This window comes from Salmo salar, chromosome 13 (assembly GCF_965601325.2).
Source record: "Salmo salar chromosome 13, fSalSal1, whole genome shotgun sequence".
Lineage (NCBI taxonomy): Eukaryota > Metazoa > Chordata > Actinopteri > Salmoniformes > Salmonidae > Salmo > Salmo salar.
Window position 1 is genome coordinate 7,781,117 of NC_138303.1, and position 22,308 is coordinate 7,803,424.

A 22,308-nucleotide genomic window follows, 5' to 3' on the forward strand; every position below is an offset into this window, starting at 1 on the left:
AGCATCAGTTATCGGAAACAACAGGCTCCAAGACAGGTTCTCTCTCCGAGCAATAAGACTGGTGAACAGCTAACCGATGGCTGCTCACCCTCATCCACGGACTACCTGCACTGACGATTACACAGGTATCTCAGGTCTCTATTCACAGTCACAAGCACAATGTTACTCTCGCACACTCAGTGATGTTCATATTTATTATTATTTATCCTACTGACCAGTCACTTTTACCCCTGCCTACATGTACATACAATATACAGTGCATTGGGAAAGTTCAGACCCCTTCCCTTTTTCCACATTTTGTTACATTAAAGCCTTATTTTAAAATGGATTAAAAATATATATGGTTTCCTCAATCTACACACAATACCCCATACTGACAAAGCGAAAACAGGTTAAGACATTTTTGCAAATTTATTACAAATAAAAAAAACTACCTTATTTACACAATTATTCAGGCCTTTTGCTTTGAGACTCGAAATTGAGCTCAGGTGCATCCTGTTTCCATTGATCATCCTTGAGATGTTTCTACAACTTGATTGGAGTCCACCTGTGGTACATTCAATTGATTGGACATGATTTGGAAAGGCACACGCCTGTCTATATAAAGGTCCCACAGTTAACAGTGCATGTCAGAGCAAAAACCAAGCCATGATATCTAAGGAATTGTCCGTAGAGCTCCGGGACAGGATTGTGTCGAGGCACAGATCTGGGGAACCTTCCAGAAGGACATCCATCTCTGCAGCACACCACCAATCAGGCCTTTATGGTAGAGTGGCCAGACGGAAGCCACTCCAGAGTAAAAGGCAGATTGAACTCTTTGGCCTGAATGCCAAGGATCACATCTGGAGGAAACTTGGCACCATCCCTACTGTGAAACATGGTGGTGGCAGGATCATGCTGTGGAGATGTTTTTCAGCAGCAGGGACTGGGAGACTAGTCAGGATCGAGGATAAGATGAACAGAGCAAGTACAGAGTTCCTTGATGAAAACCTGCTCCAGAGCGCTCAGGACCCCAAAATGGGATGAAGGTTCACCTTCCAACAAGACAACGACCTTAAGCACACAGCCAAGACAATGCAGGAGTGGCTTTGGGACAAGTGTCTGAACATCCTTGAGTGGCCCAGCCAGAGCCCACACTTGAATCCGATCGAACATCTCTGGAGAGACCTGAAAATAGCTGTGCAGTGATGCTCCCCATCCAACCTGACAGAGCTTGAGAGGATCTGCAGAGAAGAATGGGAGAAACTCCCCAAATACAGGTGTGCCAAGCTTGTAGCATCATACCTAAGACTCGAGACTGTAATCGCTGCCAAAGGTGCTTCAACAAAGTACTGAGTAAAGGGTCTGAATACTTATGTAAATATGAGTTATTTTGAATCAATATGCAAAAATGTCAACCTGTTTTTGCTTGTCATGATGGGGTATTGTGATGTCATTATGGGGTATTGTGATGTCATTATGGGGTATTGTGATGTCATTATGGGGTATTGTGTGTAGATTGAGGGGGGAAAACGATTTAATCAATTTTAGAACAAGGCTGTAACAAAATGTGTGGGAAAAAAAATCAAGGGGTTTCTGAACACTTTCCAAAGGCACTGTATAGGATTGATAGTTCTTTGACTGTGTGCAATCAATTTGACCAACTACGAAACAAAATGGCAGAAATACTTTGAAAACAACTACCGGTGGCATTTATTTTACTATAAATGTGATCATACTTGACCATTTTTTTATATTCACAAATGCGAGTTAAATGCTCACACTGTGGAGACCTGACTACCCGCCTACGTGGCTAATGAAATAGACATCTTAACAGCCAATGACAAAACATACCCGCATTTGTCAGGTGGTGGGTGTTAAATTGTATGCCCTCGATTGCGTGAACAGTAATTGTGTGATGGTGGGGATGCAGGGTTGTGTTCCAAACAAAAACAAGTTCCTCAACGGCACAGCTAGGAGTTCCAAAAGCTCCTTTTATATACTGAACAAAAAGTAAAGTGGGAAAAAAAAGTTTCCAGAAATGTTCCATATGCACAAAAAGCTTCTCTCTAATTTTGAGCACAAATGAGTTTACATCCCTGTTAGTGAGCATTTTTCCTTTGCCAAGATAATCCATCCACCTGACAGATGTGGTATATCAAGAAGCTGATTAAAGTATGATCATTACACAGGTGCAAATTGTGCTGGGGAGAACAAGGACAATAAAATGTGCAGTTGTCACAACAATGCCACAGATGTCTCGAGTTGAGGGAGCGTAAAATTGACATGCTGACCTCAGGAATGTCCACCAGAGCTGTTGCCAGAGAATTGAATGTTAATTTCTCTACCATAAGCTGCCTCCAACGTTGTTTTAGAGTTTGGTAGGAAGTCCAACCAGCCTCACAACCGCAGACCAGATGTATGGTGCCGTGTGGGCGAGTGGGGCTATGGTTTGGGCAGGCATAAGCTACGGACAACTAACACAATTGCATTTTATTGATGTCAATTTGAATGCACAGAGATACCGTGACGAGATCCTAAAGGCCCATTGTCGTGCCATTCATCCGCCGCCATTACTTAATGTTCCAGCATGATAATGCATAACCCCATGTCGCAAGGATCTGTAAACAATTCCTGGAAGCTGAAAATGTCCCAGTTATTCCATGGCCTGCGTACTCACCAGACATGTCACCCATTGAGCATGTTTGGGATGCTCTGGATCGACATGTACGACAACATTCCACAGGCCACAATCAACAGCCTGATCAACTCTATGCGAAGGAGATGTGTCGCGCAGTATGAGGGACAAATGGTGGTCACACCAGATACTGACTGTGTTTTTGATCCACGCCCCTATTTAAAAAATAAAAAATAAATCTGTATTCCTAGTCATGTGACTTCCATAGATTAGGGCCTAATTAATATTTAAATTGACTGATTTCCATTAATGAACTAACTCAGTCAAATCTTTGAAATGATTGCATGTTGCGTTTATTTTTGTTCAGTATAGTGGACTCTTTCTGAGCCATATAAGTGCATTGAAATTATTTATTTAGGAACTGTGAACAGTTTGGAGAGGAGTGTGGCCAATGAGAGACACTGAAGAGGAGTGTGGCCATTTATCTTATGTTGCACCTACCCCACATTTTCCAGGAATATTCTTATCATGTTACTGAATGTTTCCAGAGTATTTTCACATTTGATCAACAAATACGGCAAAAAGTTAAGTAAATGTACACTCTCCAGGCCAGTTTGTTAGGTACACCACCCTGCTCAGACTGTGAGTCACGTAGCCGTGGCTTGAAATATAAAGCAGGCAAACAGGCATTCAGTTCCTGTTAGGATGGGCAACACAAGTGACCTAAGAGACTTGAGCGTGGTGTACGGCCGGCCTCCAGGGCTTTTCACACACAACAGTGTCTAGGGTTTACCCAGAACGGTGCGACAAACAAACTAACATCCAATCAGCTGCAGTCCTGTGGGTGAAAACAACTTGTTGATGAGAGAAGTCGAAAGGAGAATGGCAAGAATCGTGCAAGATAACAGGCGGGCCGCAAACAGGTAAAAAACGGAGCAGTACAACAGTGGTGTGTAGATCGGCATCTCAGAACGCACAACTCGTCTGTCCTTGTCACAGATGGGCTATTGCAGCTATAGACTCCACCGGGTTCCACTCCTATCAGATTAAAAACACATCACCTGGAACCATGACCGTGAGTTAAGTTTACTTGAGTGGGCTGCACAGTCCTCAGACCTCAACCCAGTAGAGCCTCCTTGGGATGAGACAGAACCGGCTGTTCGCAACATGAATGTACCGCCATCCAATCTGCAGCAACTTCTAGAATGCCCAGAAGAATTCAGGCTGTCCGACCCAGTACCACATGGCTATACCTAATAAACTGTCCGGTTTATGTGTAAAATGAGTGTAAAATGCACATAAAAATCAACAGTGTAATGTTTGGATTCAGTCTTGTGTCATCGAAAACGGTTGTGTCCTCACCCTTGGTCTAATAAATGTTTCACATAATGTACAAACTGTTCCCTTTCAATTGATATATGGTTATGCATTTTCATATTTCTATAAGAAACATCTCAAATGTAGCCTTATCCATATTGGTCAATTCCCAACGAGTATAAAGGGTTTATGATCCTTACTGGATATTCTACTTTCTTACCAGTTGATATTGAACACTGCATTGTTGAGAAAGACCTTGTAAGTAAGCATTTCCTTGGGAGAGTTTTACCCACGTTGTATCCTGTTAACAAATACTTTGATTTGATATGAAACATTTACACTCCAAGATATATTGCCAGGGTTGGCAGTCATAAAGATCTATCTATGTATATCAACCATCTCTTCCCTCTATGATTACCACCGAAGAGGACTGAGCAGACCAAAGTCGCATACCTCCTTCAGTTTCTTGACAGCGAAGTCAGTGCTCCTCATGGTAGCCCGGTACACATGTCCAAACCCCCCCTCTCCTATCTGCTTGGCATGGGAGAAGTCCTCTGTTCCTCTCTGGACTTCTTCAAACGGCCAACACATAGCACTGGACAGCAGGGGACCTCTGGAGATGGACCACTGATGAAGAACAACAATACTTTATTCGTCCATTTTTTTGCTTTGATCTCAACCCCTTATTGAAAGATATAGACACCAACAGACTAATGAGAAAAATACAGACTAACTACTACTACTACTACTACCACCGGTGTTAGTAACCGTGAACTACTACCACTACCGGTGTTAGTAACCGTGAACTACTACCACTACCGGTGTTAGTAACCGTGAACTACTACTACTACCGGTGTTAGTAACCGTGAACTACTACACTACCGGTGTTAGTAACCGTGAACTACTACCGGTGTTAGTAACCGTGAACTACTACCGGTGTTAGTAACCGTGAACTACTACCGGTGTTAGTAACCGTGAACTACTACCGGTGTTAGTAACCGTGAACTACTACCGGTGTTAGTAACCGTGAACTACTACCGGTGTTAGTAACCGTGAACTACTACCGGTGTTAGTAACCGTGAACTACTACCGGTGTTAGTAACCGTGAACTACTACCGGTGTTAGTAACCGTGAACTACTACTACTACCGGTGTTAGTAACCGTGAACTACTACTACTACCGGTGTTAGTAACCGTGAACTACTACTACTACCGGTGTTAGTAACCGTGAACTACTACTACTACCGGTGTTAGTAACCGTGAACTACTACTACTACCGGTGTTAGTAACCGTGAACTACTACTACTACCGGTGTTAGTAACCGTGAACTACTACTACTACCGGTGTTAGTAACCGTGAACTACTACTAATACCGGTGTTAGTAACCGTGAACTACTACTACTACTACTAATACCGGTGTTAGTAACCGTGAACTACTACTACTACTACTACTACTACTACCGGTGTTAGTAACCGTGAACTAGTACTACTACTACCGGTGTTAGTAACCGTGAACGAGTAGGGCTACCAGAGAAATAGAACTGTTCTAAATATATATGTGTGTTAGTTCTGTTTTATTATTTCGATCTGCTCTAGAACCATTTCCGGGAGTGAACTATTTCATTCTGCTTTTTACATCTGAATCTAAAAACCGAGTCTAACAATAGTGACTATAGTTCCTCTCTCATACCGGCTCCTCTTTCAAAGGCTGTGTTTACACAAGCAGCCCAATTATTGGCCAAAAAGATTCAATCTGATCTGTCAACACTGTGAAAAAAGGGTTTTTATAAAATACATTGAGTATACAAAACATTAAGAACACCTGCTCTTTCCATGACAGACTGACCAGGTGAATCCAAGCTATGATCCCTTATTGATGTCACTTCAAAATCGTGGTGTAGATGAAGGGGAGGAGACATGGTTAAAGAAGGATTTTTAAGCCTTGTGACATGGCTTGTGTATGTGTGCCTTTCAGAGGGTGAATGGGCAAGACAAAAGTGCCTTTGAACAGGGGGTGTGGTAGTAGGTGGCAGGCGCAACGGTTTGTGTCAAGAACTGCAACGCTGCTGGGTTTTTCCACACTCAACAGTTTCCCCGTGTGTATCAAGTATAGTCCACCACCCAAAAGGACATCCAGCCAACTTGACACAACTGTGGGAAGCATTGGAGTCAACATGGGCCAGCGTCCCCGTGGAAACGCTTTCGGCACCTTGTAGAGTCCATGTCCCCTGACGGATTAAGGCTGTTGTTGAGGCAAAAGGAGGTGCAACTCAATATTAGGAAGGTGTTCCTAATGTTTGGTATAGTCAGTGTACATTTGATTGATTGAATGCTACTTAATGGCTTCTGTCACCTGTTGGTCTACAAACGACCCTCTGTGGTCCTGTGATTTCAGCCCTGAGGGTGGAGGGCCAGGTTTGGGCAGAGACATCAGTCCTGGAGGGAGAGAAACAGTCCGAGTGAAGGTGGAGAACAGACTGCCACCTGATCTGATAGCACAGCAATTTAAACTGGGTTACATGGATCAATGATCACACTGAAAAATATGATAAAAGACCTTACACAAGCAGTGTTATGAACATATTAGAAACAGTATATAAAACAGAGATCCTATAAACAAGAGAAACACAAAGATCCTATAAACACAGAGATCCTATAAAACACAGAGATCCTATATGTAATTTTATGGTGTAAAATATGATAAGCAGTGTGAAATCTTGTAAAAAGTGTTCTAATAATCAGTGTTGTAAATGAGATGTTACCTGGCGGAGAGTAAGCCTTAGTAGTCAGAGTGTTGGTAGGATGGACTTTAGGAGGAGGGTTGAAGAGATGAGATGGAGGAACAAGAGGCTCCAGTTTAACCTGCGGCGGAGCAGCTAGAGGAGTGGAAGAGGGACGATGTCCACTGGGTTTCCCTACATTTAAGACAACGGCAGCCATTACACAGCTTATCTTCCAGAAGCATTCATTATAAAGAACAATATGATTCACTAAAACCTTGGACCTGGGCTTCTCTTTCTCATGCTTTTCTGATTGGAGTGTACAGTTAAGGTAGGTGTCCGTCCCCGCACGCGTCCATCCCTCCATCCCCCCCGCATGCGTCCCTCCCTCCGTCCCCCCCGTACGCGTCCCTCCCGGGCCGTCTGTCCCAGCACGCGTCCATCCCTCCATCCCTGCACGCGTCCCTCCCTCCCCGCATGCGTACCTCCGTCCGTCCCGGCACGCGTCCCTCCGTCCCCACACGCATCCGTCCGTGCCCGCATGCATCCCTCCGTCCGTCCTCACACACGTCCTTCCTTCCGTCCCTCCGTCCGTGTTTCTCCGCCCGTCCGTCTCGGTACGCGTTCCTCCATCCCTGCATGCATCCCTCCGTCCCCCCCCCCCCCGTCCCCCATGCACACGTCCCTCCTTCCGCCCATCCGTGACCGCACACGTCCCTCCTTCCGCCCTCCGTGCACGCACGCGTCCCTCCATCCGTCTATGCATGCACACGTGTCTGTGTCTAACTCACTCCCAGGTCTGTGCCCAGGTCTGTGTCCAGGTCTGTGTCTAACTCACTCCCAGGTCTGTGTCCAGGTCTGTGCCCAGGTCTGTGTCCAGGTCTGTGTCCAGGTCTGTGTCTAACTCACTCCCAGGTCTGTGCCCAGGTCTGTGTCCAGGTCTGTGCCCAGGTCTGTGTCCAGGTCTGTGTCTAACTCACTCCCAGGTCTGTGCCCAGGTCTGTGTCCAGGTCTGTGCCCAGGTCTGTGTCCAGGTCTGTGTCCAGGTCTGTGTCCAGGTCTGTGTCTAACTCACTCCCAGGTCTGTGCCCAGGTCTGTGTCCAGGTCTGTGCCTAACTCACTCCCAGGTCTGTGTCTAACTCACTCCCAGGTCTGTGCCCAGGTCTGTGTCCAGGTCTGTGCCCAGGTCTGTGTCTAACTCACTCCCAGTTCTGTGCCCAGGTCTGTGCCCAGGTCTGTGCCTAACTCACTCCCAGGTCTGTGCCCAGGTCTGTGCCTAACTCACTCCCAGGTCTGTGTCCAGGTCTGTGCCCAGGTCTGTGTCTAACTCACTCCCAGTTCTGTGCCCAGGTCTGTGCCCAGGTCTGTGCCCAACTCACTCCCAGGTCTGTGTCCAGGTCTGTGTCTAACTCACTCCCAGGTCTGTGCCCAGGTCTGTGTCCAGGTCTGTGCCCAGGTCTGTGCCTAACTCACTCCCAGGTCTGTGCCCAGGTCTGTGCCCAGGTCTGTGCCCAGGTCTGTGCCTAACTCACTCCCAGGTCTGTGCCCAGGTCTGTGTCCAGGTCTGTGCCCAGGTCTGTGCCTAACTCACTCCCAGGTCTGTGCCCAGGACTGTGCCCAGGTCTGTGCCCAGGTCTGTGCCCAGGTCTGTGCCTAACTCACTCCCAGGTCTGTGCCCAGGTCTGTGCCCAGGTCTGTGCCCAGGTCTGTGTCCAGGTCTGTGCCCAGGTCTGTGCCTAACTCACTCCCAGGTCTGTGCCCAGGTCTGTGTCCAGGTCTGTGCCCAGGTCTGTGCCTAACTCACTCCCAGGTCTGTGCCCAGGACTGTGTCCAGGTCTGTGCCCAGGTCTGTGCCCAGGTCTGTGCCTAACTCACTCCCAGGTCTGTGTCCAGGTCTGTGTCCAGGTCTGTGCCCAGGTCTGTGTCCAGGTCTGTGCCCAGGTCTGTGCCTAACTCACTCCCAGGTCTGTGCCCAGGTCTGTGCCCAGGTCTGTGCCCAGGTCTGTGCCCAGGTCTGTGCCTAACTCACTCCCAGGTCTGTGCCCAGGTCTGTGTCCAGGTCTGTGCCCAGGTCTGTGCCTAACTCACTCCCAGGTCTGTGCCCAGGACTGTGCCCAGGTCTGTGCCCAGGTCTGTGCCCAGGTCTGTGCCTAACTCACTCCCAGGTCTGTGCCCAGGTCTGTGCCCAGGTCTGTGCCCAGGTCTGTGTCCAGGTCTGTGCCCAGGTCTGTGCCTAACTCACTCCCAGGTCTGTGCCCAGGTCTGTGTCCAGGTCTGTGCCCAGGTCTGTGCCCAGGTCTGTGCCCAGGTCTGTGTCTAACTCACTCCCAGGTCTGTGCCCAGGTCTGTGCCCAGGTCTGTGCCTAACTCACTCCCAGGTCTGTGCCCAGGACTGTGCCCAGGTCTGTGCCCAGGTCTGTGCCTAACTCACTCCCAGGTCTGTGCCCAGGTCTGTGCCCAGGTCTGTGCCTAACTCACTCCCAGTTCTGTGTCCAGGTCTGTGTCCAGGTCTGTGCCCAGGTCTGTGCCTAACTCACTCCCAGGTCTGTGCCCAGGTCTGTGTCCAGGTCTGTGCCCAGGTCTGTGTCCAGGTCTGTGTCCAGGTCTGTGTCCAGGTCTGTGTCTAACTCACTCCCAGGTCTGTGCCCAGGTCTGTGCCCAGGTCTGTGCCCAGGTCTGTGCCTAACTCACTCCCAGGTCTGTGCCCAGGTCTGTGCCTAACTCACTCCCAGGTCTGTGTCCAGGTCTGTGCCCAGGTCTGTGTCTAACTCACTCCCAGTTCTGTGCCCAGGTCTGTGCCCAGGTCTGTGCCCAGGTCTGTGCCTAACTCACTCCCAGGTCTGTGTCCAGGTCTGTGTCTAACTCACTCCCAGGTCTGTGCCCAGGTCTGTGTCCAGGTCTGTGCCTAACTCACTCCCAGGTCTGTGCCCAGGTCTGTGTCCAGGTCTGTGCCCAGGTCTGTGCCTAACTCACTCCCAGGTCTGTGCCCAGGTCTGTGCCCAGGTCTGTGCCTAACTCACTCCCAGGTCTGTGCCCAGGTCTGTGTCCAGGTCTGTGCCCAGGTCTGTGCCTAACTCACTCCCAGGTCTGTGCCCAGGACTGTGCCCAGGTCTGTGCCCAGGTCTGTGCCCAGGTCTGTGCCTAACTCACTCCCAGGTCTGTGCCCAGGTCTGTGCCCAGGTCTGTGCCCAGGTCTGTGTCCAGGTCTGTGCCCAGGTCTGTGCCTAACTCACTCCCAGGTCTGTGCCCAGGTCTGTGTCCAGGTCTGTGCCCAGGTCTGTGCCTAACTCACTCCCAGGTCTGTGCCCAGGACTGTGTCCAGGTCTGTGCCCAGGTCTGTGCCCAGGTCTGTGCCTAACTCACTCCCAGGTCTGTGTCCAGGTCTGTGTCCAGGTCTGTGCCCAGGTCTGTGTCCAGGTCTGTGCCCAGGTCTGTGCCTAACTCACTCCCAGGTCTGTGCCCAGGTCTGTGCCCAGGTCTGTGCCCAGGTCTGTGCCCAGGTCTGTGCCTAACTCACTCCCAGGTCTGTGCCCAGGTCTGTGTCCAGGTCTGTGCCCAGGTCTGTGCCTAACTCACTCCCAGGTCTGTGCCCAGGACTGTGCCCAGGTCTGTGCCCAGGTCTGTGCCCAGGTCTGTGCCTAACTCACTCCCAGGTCTGTGCCCAGGTCTGTGCCCAGGTCTGTGCCCAGGTCTGTGTCCAGGTCTGTGCCCAGGTCTGTGCCTAACTCACTCCCAGGTCTGTGCCCAGGTCTGTGTCCAGGTCTGTGCCCAGGTCTGTGCCTAACTCACTCCCAGGTCTGTGCCCAGGTCTGTGCCCAGGTCTGTGTCTAACTCACTCCCAGGTCTGTGCCCAGGACTGTGTCCAGGTCTGTGCCCAGGTCTGTGCCCAGGTCTGTGCCTAACTCACTCCCAGGTCTGTGCCCAGGTCTGTGCCTAACTCACTCCCAGGTCTGTGCCCAGGACTGTGCCCAGGTCTGTGCCCAGGTCTGTGCCTAACTCACTCCCAGGTCTGTGCCCAGGTCTGTGCCCAGGTCTGTGCCTAACTCACTCCCAGTTCTGTGTCCAGGTCTGTGTCCAGGTCTGTGCCCAGGTCTGTGCCTAACTCACTCCCAGGTCTGTGCCCAGGTCTGTGCCCAGGTCTGTGTCTAACTCACTCCCAGGTCTGTGCCCAGGTCTGTGTCCAGGTCTGTGCCCAGGTCTGTGCCCAGGTCTGTGCCTAACTCACTCCCAGGTCTGTGCCCAGGTCTGTGTCCAGGTCTGTGCCCAGGTCTGTGCCTAACTCACTCCCAGGTCTGTGCCCAGGTCTGTGCCCAGGTCTGTGTCTAACTCACTCCCAGGTCTGTGCCCAGGTCTGTGCCCAGGTCTGTGCCCAGGTCTGTGCCCAGGTCTGTGCCCAGGTCTGTGCCTAACTCACTCCCAGGTCTGTGTCCAGGTCTGTGCCCAGGTCTGTGCCTAACTCACTCCCAGGTCTGTGCCCAGGTCTGTGTCTAACTCACTCCCAGGTCTGTGCCCAGGTCTGTGTCTAACTCACTCCCAGGTCTGTGCCCAGGTCTGTGCCCAGGTCAGTGTTTAACTCACAGTTTAAGATGATATCTCTAGCTCTTAACAGCTGCAGCTTCTCCAGCACGTTCAGTAGTTCTCCAACTGTTCCATTCCTCTGAGCCCAGTGATTCATCACCCAGTCTGTCCGTCTCTCTCGCCTCTCGGCCAGACGCCTGTCAGTCTGGTCAGTCAACACATGGGACGCTGCCATGGAGGACCAATAACAAATGGTATAGAAATCAATAATTGTTTACAGATCAAATCACACCAATAATACAATTCAGTTACAGTCAGCAGCACTAATGTCGTCAGCTATGTTCTTCCTGATCAGGAAAAACTCTGAACGCTGCTTACAGGGTCATACTGGAGGTCCCAGAGTTTATTCCTTATTAGGTGATGTGGCCAGGAAAAACTTTGGGTACCGCTCACTATGTACCCAGCTAGTTAACCGCTCACTATGTACCCAGCTAGTTAACCGCTCACTGTGTACCCAGGTGGTTAACCGCTCACTGTGTACCCAGGTGGTATAGAGATATATATAGATATAGAGATATATATATATATAGAGAGAGATAGAGAGATATATATATATAGAGAGAGAGAGATAGAGAGATATATATATAGAGATATATATATATAGAGATATATATATATATAGAGATATATATATATATATATATATATATATATAAAGAATCCCTACTGTTACCCAATCTCTGACGAGGGGGGAGTCCCCATGCTTCACAACCGAAAAACATTTTGCGACGTTGTTTTTTTGTTTGTTTTACTTCAGCAAGGTTTTTGTTGTTTTACGTCTGTTCGGTCGAAATACGCCCATCAACATGGACGCCATAGCTCATAACTAGTTAACTAGCATCGTTTTTGAAACTATATTTAACTATTAGCATGTCGGTCAGTGCCATTTCTTACCGAATCTGTCCCAGTCCACATCGGAGATACTGTCCATAACGAGGGAGAATTCACACAGTACAACTGGTGGTAACTTGTACAAGTGAACTTTTCTGATATCCCAGGACGACATATTTTTATTGTTGTTTTGTTGTTTAAAAACCTTTGCTAGCTAACGCGTTTACGTAGCTAGCAAGCTAACGGTAACATTTTGTTAACGTTTTAAATTCACTACGGTAAGAACCATCACGCTAGAAAGTAAACCTTACTCAATCGAAACGGCGATGTTAACGTGGTTGTCCTTGATTTAAAAAAAAAATAATGTTTAAAAAGTATATATAACAAAATCGCTTATTCAATAAGTTATTTTCCCTGCTTTCAAATATGTCTAGAAACTTCGGAATCGACAGCAAGCAGAACTTACTCGTCACCCCCACGATGGGCTACGTCACATCATCCTCTGCCTTCATGGAAAAGTAACACTGACCGGAATTTGATTTATTTATATTTATTTATATTTAAATTATTTTTATTATTAGTTTTGTATGCATTTAGTATTTAATTCTATATACCGGTGTTTTTTTTTATTATTGTTATTTTTTTTTTTTTTTTTTTTAGACATGTTTGATGTAGCCATGTAAAGTTGTTAATTTTGTATTAAATCTTTAAAAAAATTATAATAATTTAAGTATCAAAGTTTTCGCTGTGTTATTAAGTGTTTTGTAAGATATGTTTGTATATTGTGTTATTTGTTCATTAAAAAATGAAAACATAACTAAATAAAAGTGAACAACGTTTTTTGGCTTTTCACATAGAATTATTCCTTCTTGAGAAATGTCTTTGCATTTCAAAGGAATATTATGTGCAGTGCATAGCAGTGAACTTACCTTGTCTCAATTAATTTATAAATCTTGTCAAGACAATGTCTCGTCTAGCCCAATATTGCACTAAAGGAGCCTAATGTTACTCGTCCAATGAGGGGTTCTGGTAGGTCCATGTACGTTTCGTTATTTTGTTTTCCGTGTGAAAACGGAGAATGTAAAAACGGAAAACGGCGGATAATTTGTTGTTTTTCGTTTCTAAATTTCAAAAAAGTAAATCCGAAATCGACATCTTTTCTCATTTATAGTGTCAGAATTGGACATGGAATAAGGGAAAAAACAAATAACAGCACAGTTTATTACATTTTTTATTTCCGTTTTTCATTTTGTTCATACCTGGAAGTACCCACCCCCTCATAGAATATTCACAAAGCTTAGGGTGGGGTGTTTACAGCCTAGGTTGGCAGTGCAAAGAAAGTATTAGACTGTAGGACAGGAAGATACAAATACTCATGTTAGCTAAGATACAGAACTTGTTATGAAGTTAGCATGTAAATAGAACAAACTCAACAACAACTTAAAAAAGTTGGCTTGTACTTGCTAGCGGGCTGGCTATTGGCTAGCTAGCGGGCTGGCTATTGACTAGCTAGCCCTACCTGGTTACTGGCTATAGTCATGCTAGCTAGTAGTAGGTAGTGGAATTAAGTTAGTCCCTCAACCTTTTACAAGATGCTGCAGAAAGTTCATATTTCTCTATTACTCTCTGTTGCTAACTTAGCTAGATCTTCTGTCGGCTGATAGTGTTTATTGGCTGAGAAATAATGAACAGCAGTTACTGTAAATGGTTACCTATCTGGCACTTTGCATAGCTAACTTAGCTTTTACTTATTCATACGATAATATCCAATTAAGCGATAGACAGTTCTGGTGTGTGTGTGTGTGTATATATATATATATATATGTCTCTCTGTGTGTGAGTTCTGAATGTTACCGCAGGAGAAAAGCACAGTATGGCATCTGAGCTGATCATCATGAACTTCATGTAGATCCATCATACAGTAAGTTAATATAATACTTTTTTTTTGGTATGGGTATACTTCAACAACACCCTTTCCTGCTCACTGAAAGGCAGATATAGGCTATACTCTTCAGTTGTGAACAGGACTATTGCTGTGACAAATGGCCTACTTCTCTGAATGCAGGTGTAAGATCTTAATTTGATCACCCTGTTGTTGCAGGAAAAGGAAACTTAGTGTATTCAAGGTTTTAAAAGGCATCTCAAATTTGGAATTTCCACTTTAGAATGCCAGACTTGATTTACCATAACAAAAAATATAGAAACTCTTACAAAAATGTAAATGATTTATAATCCACACAATAATTCACATTTTCTGTTGCTGCAGGATTATTTTCCTGCTGAATGATCAAATTAAGATCCTACATCTGTACATACCCCTTTGGGGGGTTGATGATCAATGATGTGGAACCAGCCTAATATTACTTGGTTACTGATCCCCCCCCCCACACCCCCCCCTACACACACACACACACTCACACACATTATTTCTTATCTCTCCCTTTCCTATCCTCTCTCTCTCTCTCTCTCTCTCTGTCTCTATGTGTATCTGTCTCTGTCACTCTCTCTGTCTCTCTCTGTCTTTCTCTGTGTCTTTCTGTCTCTGTCTCTGTCCACTCTCTGTCTGGCACTCTCACCCACACCAACAGGACCATTCACACAGTTCAGTCACTCAACCAGCCATATCCAGTCGACATGATGCTCTCAAGGTCCTGCACTACCACCTCCTACGTTACAGCCTTATTCTAAAATGGATTAAATAGTTTTTTTTGCTAATACATTTTTAAACTATCACATTTACATAAATATTCAGACCCTTACATCAGTACTATGTTGAAGCACCTTTGGCAGCGATTACAGCCTCGAGTCTTCTTGGGTATGACGCTACAGGCTTGGCACACTTGTTTTTGGGGAGTTTCTCCCATTGCATATTCTCTCAAGCTCTGTCAGGTTGGATGGGGAGCGTTACTGCACAGCTATTTTCAGGTCTCTAAAGAGATGTTTGATCGGGTTCAAGTCCAGGCTCTGGCTGGGCCACTCAAGGACATTCAGAGACTTGTCCCAAAACCTTACCTGCGTCGTCTTGGCTGTGTGCTTATGGCCGTTGTCCTGTTGGAAGGTGAACCTTTGCCCCAATCTGAGGTCCTGAGCGCTCTGGAGCAGGTTTTCATCAAGGATCTCTCTGTACTTTGCTCCGTTCATCTTGGCAGCGGGGCGGCAAGTAGCCTAGTGGTTAGAGCATTGGATAACCCACTGTTCCTAGGCCGTCATTGAAAATAAGAATTTGTTCTTAACTGACTTGCTTAGTTAAATAAAAGTAAAATATCAAAATCTTTCCCTTGACCCTGACTATTCTTCCAGTCCCTGCAGCTGAAAAACATCCCCACAACATGATGCTGCTACCACCATACTTGTTTTTGCTTTGTCATTATGGGGTATTGTGATGTCATTATGGGGTATTGTGATGTCATTATGGGGTACTGTGATGTCATTATGGGGTATTGTGATGTCATTATGGGGTATTGTGCATAGATTGATGAGGGGAAAAAACTATTTAATCTATTTTAGAATAAGGCTGTAACGTAACAAAATGTGGGAAAAGTCAAGGGGTCTGAATACTTTCCGAAGGCACTATATGTGTTGGTATTGTATGCACAATAAGATATCCAATATTCTTAAATCTGACATGGGTTGAAATTAGTTTATTTAATCCTACGTCAAGTCTCAAATATGGCTGAATTGTAGTGTATTTATAGAATAACCCAAGTAGCTCAGTTGGTAGAGCATGGTGTTTGCAACGCATGGTATTTGCAATGCCAGGGTTGTGGGTTCGATTCCCACGGGGGGCCATGTATGAAATGTATGCATTCACTACTGTAAGTCGCTCTCGATAACAGTGCTAAATGACTAAAAATGTAAAAAGAAATGTTGTACAACAAAAATATATCCACTAGATGGCAGTAATGTGCCACCACCTTTAAAGACTTCTAATGTCAGTTTTTATTTTTTATTAATCTGAGCAAATATCCAATGAATGAAATTCCCTGAATTTGTATTGGGAATGTTGCTTTGATGGATACTAGATATGACTGATTGTGATTATGTGACACACAAAGTTAAAGTGTCATACAAAGTAGGTAATACAAAGCCACCCCCAACTCCTATCTGTCACTCACTACATTCAATATCTTAAACATATACAATTGAAGGTATGGTCTGTACCTTGTGATTATTCAGTTTTGATAGCACAAATATTCACATTTGTTCTCTCTGGCAGCGTAGCCTAGTGGTTAGAGCGTTGGACTAGTAACCGAAAGGTTGCAAGTTTGAATCCCCGAGCTGACAAGGTACAAAATCTGTCCTTCTGCCCCCTGAACAAGGCAGTTAACCCACTGCTCCTAGGCTGTCATTAAGAATTTGTTCTTAACTGACTTGTCTAGTTAAATAAAGGTCAAATAAAACAAAATAAAGATGCTTTTCTGAATTACTGCCATAGACATATGTTAAATACTCAGGTATGAATAAATGTAATTAAACCGCTGAAAACCCACCCACATGCTGGCCAACCAGTTTTCTCGTAGAGTTTTCATCCAATAGGGTTTTCAGTACATTTATCTAAAGTCATCCCATTAAATATGCTGTACCTTTATTTAGTACATCCCAAATGGCACCCTATTCCCTGTGTAGTGCACTACTTTACACCAGGTTCTATAGGGTAGTAGTGAACTACTTTAAACCAGGTTCAGGATATTAGGGATCAATGAAAGGAAGCCATGTAGAAAGGAAGCCATGTAAGCCATGGGAGGGGTGCGTCACTTGAGTGGGTTGAGTCACTGACGTGGTCTTCCTGTCTGGGTTGGCGCCCCCCCCCCCCCCCCTTGGGTTGTGCCGTGGCGGAGGTCTTTGTGGGCTATACTCGGCCTTGTCTTAGGACGGTAAGTTGGTGGTTGGAGACATCCCTTTAGTGGTGTGGGGGCTGTGCTTTGGCAAAGTGGGTGGGGTTATATCCTGCCTGTTTGGCCCTGTCCGTGGGTATCATCGGATGGGGCCACAGTGTCTTCTGATCCCTCCTGTCTCAGCCTCCAGTATTTATGCTGCAGTAGTTTATGTGTCGGGGGGCTAGGGTCAGTCTGTTACATCTAGAGTATTTCTCTTGTCTTATCCGGTGTCCTGTGTGAATTTAAATATGCTCTCTCTAATTCTCTCTTTCTCTCTTTCTTTCTTTCTCTCGGAGGACCTGAGCCCTAGGACCATGCCTCAGGACTACCTGGCATGATGACTCCTTGCTGTCCACAGTCCACCTGGCCGTGCTGCTGCTCCAGTTTCAACTGTTCTGCCTGCGGCTATGGAACCCTGACCTGTTCACCAGACGTGCTTGTTGCACCCTCGACAACTACTATGATTATTATTATTTGACCATGCTGGTCATTTATGAACATTTCAACATCTTGACCATGTTCTGTTATAATATCCACCCGGCACAGCCAGAAGAGGACTGGCCACCCCTCATAGCCTGGTTCCTTTCTAGGTTTCTTCCTAGGTTTTTGGCCTTTCTAGGGAGTTTTTCCTAGGGAGTTTTTCCTAGCCACCGTGCTTCTTTCACATGCATTGCTTGCTGTTTGGGGTTTTAGGCTGGGTTTCTGTACAGCACTTTGAGATATCAGCTGATGTACGAAGGGCTATATAAATACATTTGATTTGATTTGATGTAGGCTTAAATAAGGAGATATTTATCTCCTTTTCAGCACCAATTGGTAGATAAAAAAAAAAAACTCTGATTTTGTATACTATTTAGAGTTAAGTAAGAATTTATCAATAATAAAAAGACAGGTTTGGAGAGCCATTATGCACAAAATATATTGGTGAATCAAAAATACAGTGGTTTGATTCATCCTGATGGTTGCCATATTCAACTGATCAATCCATGTAATATTGGAAGGTGAGAAAAGCGTACAATAGGGGTTTAACCAGTAGTCCTATAAATCTACCTTAATATCTACCCTCACTAATGATGGAACTGTGATGACAACGGTCCGGGTCCAGTAGTCGTGGACGTATGGTCTGCGTTCCATACTGATTAAAATAGGCTACGTATCCCAAATTATTGCATATACAGTACCAGTCAAAAGTTTGGACACGACCTACTCATTCCAGGGTTTTTCTTTATTTTTACTATTTTCTACATCGTAGAATTATAGTGAAGACATCAAAACTATGAAATAACACATATGGAATCATGTAGCAACCAAAAAAATTGTTCAACAAATGAAAATATATTTTATATATGAGATTCTTCAAAGTAGCCACCCTTTGCCATGATGACAGCTTTGCACACTCTTTGAATTCTCTCAACCAGCTTCATGAGGTAGTCACCTGGAATGCATTTCAGTTAACAGGTGTGCCTTGTTAAAAGTTAATTTTTGCAATTTCTTTCCTTCTTAATATGTTTGAGCCAATCAGTTGTGTTGTGACAAGGTAGGGGTGGTATACAGAAGATAGCCCTATTTGGTAAAAGACCAAATCCATAGTACGCCAAGAGCAGCTGAAATAAGCAAAGAGAAACAATATTCTACCATTACTTTAAGCCATGGTCAGCCAATCTGGAAAAGTTCAAGAACTTTGAATTTAATTGAGTTTATTTTGGGTAACATACATATACAACAAAATGTACAATGTGAACCCAGAGGATATCACTTGAAAGTATTAATTAAAACACTTGTTTCCAAAGTGGTCCTCGATGGTAAAAACAACGACACATATAATGATTAAAAGGCAAGACAAAATTAGAAACCACCATAAATACATTCATTCATATTGACATCCTAAAATTGCCACTAATCACTTCTCCCTAACCTTAAAAATCAACCATATTAATTTCACATTAAAACAATCTATTAATTGCACATCATACATATCTTTCAGATAATACACCTGACCAGCAGTAGGGGGGCGCAAGGGGCAGTGGAGTGGTTTCTCTTACTTAGACAACCTTGTCCAAATGAAAACCTTTTGCCTGCTTTTTAACATCTATTTTTACTTTATCTTTGCTTGATCTCCAAGGGGAGGTTATTCCATAGACAAATGCCTGTTTAGAAAAAAAAAACGTGCTCCTCACAGTAGTGTTTACTCTTGGGATTTTACAAGACATAACACTAGCTCTGGTATTGTAACTGTGTTGGTTATAGACCATGTCAATGTGTTTTTTTCATATAACCTGGGGCACGATCGTTTAAGATGTCAAACATATGATTAAGTTTAAGTTGGTCTACTCTGGACTCCAAAGGCAACAAGCCCACTTCCTGGAACTCCTGTACCCCTATGTGGGTCTTAGGTGGGTACATTCAGCATATACCTGATAACATTATTTTGCATGACCTGCATTCTCTTTTTCAGCTTTTTTGATAGTCCACTATACCAAGCAGAGTAGGAAAGTTTCTTCAAGTTCATTCGCAAAAACCATGAAGCGCTATGATGAAACTGGCTCTCATGAGGACCACCACAGGAAAGGAAGACCCAGAGTTACCTCTGCTGCAGAGGATAAGTTCATTAGAGTTACCAGACTTCAAGTATCAGACACATCTCAACATCAACTGTCCAGAGGAGACTGTGTGATTTGCTGCAAAGAAACCACTACTAAAGAACACCAATAAGAAGAATTGACTTGCTTGGGCCAAGAAACACAAGCAATGGACATTAGACCGGTGGAAATCTGTCCTTTGGTCTGACACTTTTTTGGTTACTACATGATTCCATGTGTGTTATTTCATAGTTTTGCCACGTGACTGTTTTACTCCTGTCCAGATCTAAAACGTGTTTTTTTTATATTTAGAATCCCTTTATTAAAATGACTTCCTCTGTTAGCTAGCTCTTATCTGTAGCTCTTATCAAGTTGTACATTACAATATGATAGAGAATGGTGTTATTTCTATCGAGACTTAATAAAGTAGATGTTATTCCACTTGGAACAGGATGGGTTTGCTCGACCTCATTCATCGTTTCAGAATGAATAAGGTCAGAAAACTTCCCAGTATGAACAAAACTAAAATCCAAAAATGTAATAGATTGTCAATTTTCATTTGTTATTCCATGTAAAAATATTTTTTTTTACAATAAATGAGAAAATAAAATGATTTCGGATTTTGGTTTTGCAAATTCAGTAACGAAAAACGAGAAGTTTTCCACTCTCTGTCATGACTTCTGTCGAAGTCGATGCCCCTCCTTGTTTGGGTGGTGCTCGTCGGTCGACGTCACCGGTCTTCTAGCCATCATTGATCCATTTTTCATTTTTCATTGGTTTTGTCTTGTCTTCCTACACACCTGGTTCCAATCCCATTCATTACATGCTGTGTATTTAACCCTCTGTTTCCCCTCATGTCCTTGTCGGAGATTGTTTGTGGTTATGTGTTTTCGTGTATTTTGTATAGGTGTGCGACGGGTATGTTTACCCATGTTCATTTTTATGTACATTGGTTTTTTGGAGTTTGTTTTATCTTTATTAAACTACTCCAGTTACACCAAGTTGGTTTCTCCTGCGCCTGACTTCCCTGCCGCCTACACACACGACCATGACACTCTCCATTTAGTCTCAAATGAACTAAATGTACACAGATCCTACACAGGGGCCGACCTTACATATTCTGTTTAATGGGCGAATTTCATCTGGAAGCCAAAGCAACCAAATACTCCATCTAAACGCGAATCGATTCTCAATTGGGGTACGGTTCTATAAACATAAATCCCTCTACTTTCATATCACATCAAAATAATTTCACAAATGCAAAATACACACTCACTTTACACTTTTAACCAGGTTTAAAACAGTTGCAGCAGACAGTATTTTTTTCAGTGACAATATGTTTGTGGCATCTTGTCTTTCATTTACACACAGCCGTTCCCGAGACGCAGATAGCTAATTAGCACAGGTAGTCAGTCCACTATGTGTTTTCTGTGTGTTTTCCATAAACAAGAGCTATAACATAGAAATATGGCCATGTGGGAACCCTTATAAGGTGTGTATCAATGTAATTTTTTGTTTTTTGAAAATTATTTATTTATTACCAATATGAAAGATAAGGTCCTTATGCTTCCAAAACCATACCGCAAGTAATACGTGTTAATGTTCAGACCGAGCGTCGCGGCTCTTAACAACAACAACCTTCAGTTCAGAGAGAGCGAGACTGGTTCAGCTCAGAAAGAAAACCCAGTTACTGTGACAGAAAAGTAGCCTGCCTCTAGTCAGGTTACTAATTACACATTGGGGACACCCCAATAATAACTCTTATCTCCTGAAATGTACACTCGTTCACAACGTCCCTGAAATCTAAAAGCATTGGATTGGTGGAGGTATGGGCTAGCTAGAGGGAGTGGATTGGTGGAGGTATGGGCTAGCTGGAGAGAGTGGATTGGTGGAGGTATGGGCTAGCTAGAGGGAGTGGATTGGTGGAGTTATGGGCTAGCTGGAGGGAGTGGATTGGTGGAGGTATGGGCTAGCTAGAGGGAGTGGATTGGTGGAGGTATGGGCTAGCTAGAGGGAGTGGATTGGTGGAGGTATGGGCTAGCTAGAGGGAGTGGATTGGTGGAGGTATGGGCTAGCTGGAGGGAGTAGGATTGGTGGAGGTATGGGCTAGCTAGAGGGAGTGGATTGGTGGAGGTATGGGCTAGCTGGAGAGAGTGGATTGGTGGAGGTATGGGCTAGCTGGAGGGAGTGGATTGGTGGAGGTATGGGCTAGCTAGAAGAAGTGGATTGGTGGAGGTATGGGCTAGCTGGAGGGAGTGGATTGGTGGAGGTATGGGCTAGCTGGATGGAGTGGATTGGTGGAGGTATGGGCTAGCTAGAGGGAGTGGATTGGTGGAGGTATGGGCTAGCTGGAGGGAGTGGATTGGTGGAGGTATGGGCTAGCTGGAGGGAGTGGATTGGTGGAGGTATGGGCTAGCTAGAGGAAGTGGATTGGTGAAGGTATGGGCTAGCTGGAGGGAGTGGATTGGTGGAGGTATGGGCTAGCTAGAGGGAGTGGATTGGTGGAGGTATGGGCTAGCTGGAGGGAGTGGATTGGTGGAGGTATGGGCTAGCTGGAGGGAGTGGATTGGTGGAGGTATGGGCTAGCTGGAGAGAGTGGATTGGTGGAGGTATGGGCTAGCTAGAGGAAGTGGATTGGTGGAGGTATGGGCTAGAATATATGTGGCATGGCTCTAGTCAGGGTTCGGATATGAATTACACACGTGGCGATGTAAAGTGACTTGTGGTTGCCCAAATGAATGTCAACCGAATGAATGAATGAATGAAAAAAATAATGTTTACACACAAGA

General features: G+C 45.1%; 1 protein-coding gene and 1 long non-coding RNA gene across 3 annotated transcripts in view; one reads left to right on the plus strand and one right to left on the minus strand.

The window, feature by feature from the left end:
- The window catches only part of irak1 (interleukin-1 receptor-associated kinase 1), a 33,974-nt gene extending 21,430 nt beyond the window's left edge, over positions 1-12,544 (minus strand). For both annotated transcript variants that reach the window (XM_014134274.3, XM_014134273.3), the window contains exons 1-5: positions 12,127-12,544; positions 11,233-11,400; positions 6,696-6,848; positions 6,287-6,369; positions 4,388-4,561 (exon numbers count right to left, since the gene is read on the minus strand). In XM_014134274.3, coding sequence (XP_013989749.2) covers positions 4,388-4,561; positions 6,287-6,369; positions 6,696-6,848; positions 11,233-11,400; positions 12,127-12,238 — 690 coding nt within the window. In that variant the 5' untranslated portion in view covers positions 12,239-12,544. The remainder of the gene's footprint in view (positions 1-4,387; positions 4,562-6,286; positions 6,370-6,695; positions 6,849-11,232; positions 11,401-12,126) is intronic.
- Positions 12,545-13,373: 829 nt separating this feature from the next.
- LOC145860021 (uncharacterized) lies at positions 13,374-20,520 on the plus strand. Its single transcript, XR_014379980.1, has 2 exons — positions 13,374-13,984; positions 17,237-20,520. It is a non-coding gene; the product is annotated as an uncharacterized LOC145860021 (long non-coding RNA).
- The last annotated feature ends 1,788 nt before the right edge of the window (positions 20,521-22,308 follow it).